At 52.1% G+C, this 7545-nt stretch overlaps 1 protein-coding gene across 1 annotated transcript; it reads right to left on the reverse strand.

Annotated features, from left to right (window-relative positions):
- Window positions 1-848: 848 nt before the first annotated feature.
- On the reverse strand, window positions 849-4386 carry LOC4341615 (probable LRR receptor-like serine/threonine-protein kinase At4g37250). The gene is made up of 2 exons (XM_015787647.3): window positions 2250-4386; window positions 849-1870 (listed from the first exon to the last, which is right to left on the reverse strand). The coding sequence occupies exons 1-2, from the start codon at window positions 4135-4137 to the stop codon at window positions 1128-1130; spliced, it is 2631 nt and encodes an 876-aa protein (XP_015643133.1). The 5' UTR covers window positions 4138-4386; the 3' UTR covers window positions 849-1127.
- Between the last annotated feature and the right edge of the window lie 3159 nt (window positions 4387-7545).

Genomic DNA, 7545 nt, shown 5'->3' on the forward strand with positions numbered 1-7545 from the left:
ATATTATCTTAGCTATATGTGGAATCCTTTTTTTTCAACTTTTTTGCGTGGTTTCCATGTTTTTCATCATGTATTTACCCGGTTTTTGGATAAAAGGAAGACATTGACATAAGAATGGACATTGGACAAGATAGATAAACATGTCCTTCTAACATGGGTAAAAGTGTGCGGTTTTCACGGTTATCAACTTTCTCAGTTTTTAAAACCACGGTAAACCTTGCGGTAACCGTCAAACCGTGGAATGGTGGTAACTCCAATGGTTATTAACCACCTTCAGTAGTTGTATCATGCAGCCATTCGAAATGCTCGAACTGTGTAATAACCTCTCAAAACCGATCCATTTCCGACGAAATTTCTGAAAACTGTTTACTACGTCCCGTATACGGCTGGTCCGTTTGGGACAAGGAAAAGAAACCCAACTTGTTCTTGGCACACAGACACCAATACTCACATGCAAATAGGAGGCCAGCAACGACATATACCCTGCAATGCAACCCGGCAGACACGGCTGCCTGTTTATGTGCTCGAAACGCCAAAATCCTGCATCATCTTCCACGGCTCTCCAACCCCAAAAAATTCAGTCTCATTCCTTTCCTTCCCGTGGTCCATCTTGCCAGCCGTGGAAGCATCAGCAATGAGCTCGCATTCCCATGCATGGTCTGGTCGCTGAGATGAAGATGAAGACGGCACCACATTTTGCCGGGAAGCCGACCGGCTGACAACGCCGTGCAGCCACTGCAATTCGCTACTACGGAATTCAGTCTGAAACTCTGAACAAATTTCAGAGAGAGAGAGGCAATTCGCTACTCTGAAACTCTGAACAAAATTTCAGAGGGAGAGAGAGGGGATGCGATTGCAAGTTTGCAATGCAAGGGTTGTAACAATCACATTACAAATCAGAGGCAACAGATTACAAGATCACTACTAGATCAGCACTCCATCAGCTAAGGTCTTTTTTCTCTCTCGCGAGGTTAATCACAGGGATCAAAATTAGTGACACAAATCTACACACTCCTAACACACAAAGATCTCGTCCTCTTTTTTCCTTCTTTTTTGGGGGTGGTTGTTGTTGTTTGGACCATCCAGCCTCCTTGATAATTGTCGTCATTGGCATTCAATTCACTGGATCAAGGAATGGCAGCGGCGGCGGTGGTGGTGGTGGTGGTTGAGGCAGATGAAGACGAACAAGGTATTCGATCGAGGACCAGCACGGCGTCCCTCATGGCGGGCCTCTTGCCGGGCGCCATGGCGCAGCAGGCGAAGGCGAGCTTGAAGCAGGCGAGCAGGGCGTCCTCCCTGCCGTCGGCCTCGCCGCGGAGCGTCGGGTCGGCCATGCGGAGCAGCCGGCTCCGCTCCTCGACGACGAACCCGGCGTGCCACTGGCAGAGCTCCACCTCCGAGTAGACCCTCCCGGAGAGGAGCTCCAGGAGCACCATGCCGAAGGAGTAGACGTCCCACTTGGTGTTCGGCCTGAGGTTCTTGAGGCACTCCGGCGCCTGGTACGGCGGCGGCGCGGCCGCGGCTGCGGCCGACGTCGCCGCAGACGACGACCCGCATGGGCTGGCGCCGGCGCCGGGCATCTGGGACAGGTCGGGCAGGCTGCTCGTCGAGTGCATCGAGCGCTTGCTCCCGAACAGCCTCGCCGACGCGCCCGTGCTCCGGTGCACGGCCTCGCCGGAGAGCAGCCGGTCCAGGCCGAAGTCGCCGATCCACGGCTCCATGTCGGCGCCGAGCAGGATGTTGCTCGGCTTCACGTTGCCGTGCACCCCCTTCTTCTCGTGGATGAACGCCAGCCCGCGCGCCACGCCGCGCGCGATCCGCAGCCGCGCCTCCAAGCTCAGCTGCAGCGGCGACGACGCCCCGAACCGCCCTGCAAATCGCCCATCATCTTTCCATTAAAATTTCTAATCTCTACACCTCAGTTTTTGCTTAGTTTGCAAGTGAATTTAGTGCTTATAAAGTTGGTCTACTGTTCCTGCATAATCAATGCCAAATTACGAGCTATCTATCATTACCATTTGCCAGTACGATTAAGCTCTCAAGTACAGCACTGTAACTAAAGCTTAAAGGTGACATTATACCGTTGGAACCAGTTTGATCTTGCTTAACACTGTCACCCGTACGCTATCTGCTCAAATCAAATCCAGCTACGGATACATGACTACGAGTACAACTAATTGACCAAAAATTGCAATGTTTCGCAGATAATGAAATGGAAATTTTAAGCGAAATTGGAAGCGTTTGCTTACTGCTGAAGGCGATGTTGGCGAGGCTGCCATTGGTGGCGTAGTCATGGATGAGGAGCTTCTCGTCGGCGCCCCAGTAGAAGCCGCGGAGGCGGAGGATGTTCGGGTGGCGGAAGCGCGCCACGGCGCGGACCTGCGCCTCGAAGTCCTTGAGCTTGTCGGCGCCGCCGCTCTCGCCGATGCGGCGGACGGCGAGCGCCGTGCCGTCGGCGAGCACGGCCTTGTACACGATGCTCGACCCGGTGGCGCCGAGGATGTAGGCCGACGCCTTCAGCAGCGTCTCCATCTCCAGCTCGCCGTCGCCGTCGACGGTGACCAGCGTCGCCGGCGCCGGCGGCGCCGCCGCCGCCTGATGATGAGGGTGGTCGTGCTTCTTGCTGTGATGCTGCGGCGTGCTCCGGCCGATGAAGCTCATGCTCCGCTTCTTGAGGTCGCCGTCGTCGTCGTCGTCGGAGGTCTCCGCCCCCGACGACGCCGAGCAGTCGGAGCTCTCGTCCGAGCTGTCGTTCTTGCGGCCAATGCAGCAGCCTGTGGACGTCGACGCCTTCTCTTCTCTGGCTCCGGCGATGTCGAGCGTCTTGACGTCGCCGATTGCTCGGTTGCTCTTGTGCTGCAGCGGCGAATCCTGCTGCTGCTGATGATGATGGTGCCGCCGCTGCCGCCTCTTCTTCCTGATGTGGTAGATGTACAGGAACAGCATGAAGAGGAGCCCGACGCCGGCGAGGTCGCCGGCGACGATGGCGAGGATCGCCGCGGGGCGGAGCTTCTCCTGCCCGCGCGGCGCCTGCGCCTGGGCTCCCGGAGATGGGCGGGTCGGGTTCTTGGGGATGGCCGCGAACGCCGGCGGCGAGTCGGTGGCGTTCGGCGGGTTCGACAGCGACGACGGGATCGAGCACATCTTCTTCAGCGGCGGCCCGCACAGCTCCGGGTTGCCCTCGTACGCCGCCGCCGGCTGCACGGCGAACGGGCCGGCCTGCGGCACCGTGCCGGTGAAGTTGTTGTGCGACAGATCGACCGTCGAGTTCGCCGGCACGACGGCGGACAGCTCGGTGGGTAGCGCGCCGGTGAGCTTGTTCGACGAGATGTTCAGGAATCGTAGCCGGCTCCCGCCGAAGTCGGACGGGAGGGAGCCATTGAAGTAGTTGGCGCTCAAGTCGACGACCTCCAAGGCGGCGAGCCCGCCGATGGGGAGCTCGCCGGCGAGGTAGTTGTTGGCGAGGCCAAGCACGGCGAGGCTCGGGAGCCTGCAGAGAGCGGGCGGAAGGCGCCCGGCGAGCGCGTTGTTCGACAGGTTGAGCTCCTGGAGGCTGCGCGAGTAGGGCACGGAGCCGCCGTCGGGGAGCACGCCGGAGATGTCATTGTCGGCGAGCGAGAGCACCCGGAGCTCGGTCGCGTTGAGCAGCGTCGGCGGCAAGCTGCCGTTGAGGCTGTTCCCGGAGAGGTCGAGGTGGCGGAGGTGCTCGACGCGGCCCAGCTCGGGCGGCAGCGACCCGGACAGCTGCGCGTTGGGCAGCACGAGGCTGATGACCCGCGACACCGTCGCCGCCGCCGCCAGCGACGCGTTGACGCCGAGCCCGGCCGCCGCCGCCGCCGTGCCGTTCGACGGCACGGGGACAGCGGCGCTCGAGTTGCCCCCCTCCGCCGCCGCCACCCCGGTGACATTGGCCGTCCACGCCGCCGCGGCGTCGGCCTGCGGGAAGCCGTTGCAGACGACGCCGTTCCACGCGCACGGCGACTCGTCGGCGTACCCCCACCCGGCGAGCGCGCCGAGCGGGTCGGCGGTGACCGCGTACTTGAACGACAGCAGCAGCACCCCGTCCGCGTTCAGCCCGCACGCGCCACGGCACATCACCACCAAAACCCAAAACACCACCACCCACCTCCCCTCCATCGCCGCCGCCGCCGCTGTTACCTCTACTCAGCCGTCGTCGCCGGCGACATGAAGGAACCGAGGCGAGTTGACAATGGAGAGGGAGGAGATGGAGAGGAGCAGGGTGAGGTTGGCAATGGCGATGGCAATGGCATGTGCGGGGGAATAAAGAAGGGGGAGTGCAGGGTGGGTGGTGGTGGCGTTGAGGATGAGACGAGACGACGAGGGGAGGGCCGTGAAAACGGCGAGGAAACGGTGGGGTTTTGTGTTGTGTGGGTGTGGGGGGAGGGCGGCCGCTATAAATTTTCGAGTTTTTTGGGCAGCGGACGGACGGGACAGTGTCGTTATCGCGAAGCTGTGCAGTGCGACGCTATGCGATGCGGGGCTACGTGATGCAGAAGCGGTAGGTACTACTCCTACTACTCCCTGGCCTCTATCTCATAGCATCTCCAACAGTCTCTCTAAATTAGACTTTCCAAACACCCATATGGTAGATGATCACTTCAACAGACTCTCATCCTCTCTAAAATAACAACGGATCCACATGTTAGTCTCCACTCCTCTCCTTCCCCCCTCTCTCCTTCTTCCTTCTTTTTCTTTTTCTCTTTCCTTCCTTCTCATCGTTGACGCTCGCGGAGAGACGGCACGGAGGGGCAGTGTCGGCAAAGGACGACGACGGTGGAGGGGCGGCCCCGGCAGCGTTCGACGGTGGCGTCGGCAAAGCAGGGGCGGCGCCGTGGAGGAGCGGCGCGGAGGGGCGGCGTCGGCGGCGTGGAGGGGCGGCGCGGAGAGGTGGTGCGGAGGGGCGGTGGGGCGGAGCCGGCGGACGGGCGGTGGCACGAAGCAGTGAAGGTGCGGCGCCGTCGTTCATCTGACGAGAGAGAGAGAGGGGAAAATGGGTGGGACCCATGATTTGGCTAGACTATTTTGGCCGGCCGAATTTGGCCAGTGGGAGGAGTAGTTTGGCCAGCCGGATGGCTTGGCCATTGGTTGGCTAGTCTGCTGGAGCACGATTTTGCTTCAAAATTACCAAAATTTAACTTGGAGAGTTGAATAAGAAGGTTGTTGGAGATGCTCTTAAGTGCTTTTTTTTCAAACGTTTGACCATCTACTTTATTTAAAAATTTTATTAAAAAATAAGTTATACATAAAGTAATAGTTATGTTTTATCATCAAATAAGAATGAAATTATTAATTATAAAAAAATAAATAAAACGGATGGTCAAATGTTAGATACGAGAACCCGTAAAGAAGAGAAGGGAGTACTACTACTCTCTTTTTAAAAAGACAAATCTATAATTGATATATCCTGATATAATGAATCTTGATTTAGGATATGTTTAGTTCCCTTTAAACTTCTAAAAATTTCGTCACATTTAATGATTGGACACATGTATGGAGCATTAAATGTGGACGGAAAAAACCAATTGCACAGTTTGCATGTAAATTGTGAGACAAATCTTTTAAGTCTAATTATGCCATGATTTGATAATGTGGTGCTACAGTAAACATTTGCTAATGACGGATTAATTAGGCTTAATAAATTCGTCACGCAGTTTACATGCAGAATCTGTAATTTATTTTGTTATTAGTCTACGTTTAATACTTTAAATGTGTGTCCGTATATTTAAAAAAAATAGCCAAAGAGCTAAACACGGCCTTATTTTTTCTTTTTTGACGGATGGATTACTCAGATGATGAGATGGATGATGATGATGATTTGTACGAAAAGATGTTTTGTTTACCCGTGTCAATGGATGTGTGTGTTGCGTTGTGGATGGCATCGTAAAGCGTGACGTTGAGGGGCAACCTGCTGGATGGATGGATCGATTGGTGATGAACTGATGGTGCGTGATTTTGTTGGGCAGCTACTTAGGAGTTGTTTAGGTATGTTGAGGGGACGAAGAAAATCCAACAAATACGGTTAACAAACACCTTATTTTAAGAAACATCATTGATATATACTTCCTCCGTTTCGAAATGTTTGACACCGTTGACTTTTTAACACATGTTTGACCGTTCGTCTTATTCAAAAACTTTTATGAAATATGTAAAATTATATGCCTACATAAAAATATATTTAACAATAAATCAAATGATAGAAAAAGAATTAATAATTACTTAAATTTTTTGAATAAGACGAACGGTCAAACATGTGCTAAAAAGTCAACGGCGTCAAACATTTCAAAACGGAGGGAGTATAACTTTTAAAAAATTATAACGTACGAGGGAGCCTGTTCGGTAAATATTATCATCGTTAGGATCGCATCCATTCCTCGATTATATTTTAGTGGAGGGTTGGATGAAACCCTACAATGTTGGGTATTTCTAAGATAAACTAGATTTACAACGGTATTTTTTAAAAGTTGTATTCGTCGATGGTAGTTTTTAATAGTGCGCTAAGTCAATGGCATAGTTGTTGGATTTTTCTCATTTTTGGAGCTGAGGTCGTCCCTGGTCCAAATATTTTATAATGTTTGCGCTGGAAAATCGATCGGTTTAGTCGTTAAGAGGTCATTAGTTTCGGTTGGGAGTGGTTATTGTGTATGTCATCAGTGATCCTCTTTGTCGAGAATCAATGGCGGGTCATAGAAACAGAACAGCATCAGGATAACCATGTGATTTAGCACTGGCAAAAGATCAATGTATTTTTCGTGTTGCTGTATGGATTGGAGACAGAGTACTACCAATTTTAGGACAAACGTTTACACTATACTTAAGTTTGTCCTTATATTTAATTTTGTCAGGCTAATTTAATTTTTGGATCTACCTCTGGTTACACCTCCGGAAGAAATGGTACACATAGTAAACAGTACACACAGCCAGGAATTCCAATGTTCTCGTACAAGGTAATTAAGCTTCATGTATACTACCAGTACAAGTGAAATGTGAATAATCAATAATGTACTAATGATTCAACCATTCCTCTGAGTCTAACAGGTGAAACCGTACGTGAAATGACCAGATTGGTTAGCATCTGGGTCCTCAGGAATAAATGGATCATCCATGCAATTAATGGAGATTTTTCCCATATGGATGATGGAATCTTAACTGCACGAGGCCCCTCACAAAGGAGAGATACCAGTTGTCACATTACTGTGCAAACAGGCTGCAATGTGGTACCTGTTGCCCCCCCCCCCCCATAGGGCTTCTTTGTAATAACAAAGAAAAAATAGAGGGGATTCCTATAGAAATAATTGATATATGGTCTTTGGAAAATATGAATGTCTCTTTCAAATTCCTTTGAAAATCCCATGGATGGCCCATCCCATATGAGTTTTGAATAAAAAAACTAACATGAGACTGTTAAGTGTGAGTTAGTATGCTAAGGGCAGTTTAGTCTCTCCCCCTCCTATTGTACACAATTTATATGTGCTCTTTGAGCTTATCCAAAGTAACAATTCAATCCCCATTTTTTCCTTCTCTGAA

This window comes from Oryza sativa, chromosome 6 (assembly GCF_034140825.1).
Source record: "Oryza sativa Japonica Group chromosome 6, ASM3414082v1".
Classification (NCBI taxonomy): Eukaryota; Viridiplantae; Streptophyta; class Magnoliopsida; order Poales; family Poaceae; genus Oryza; species Oryza sativa.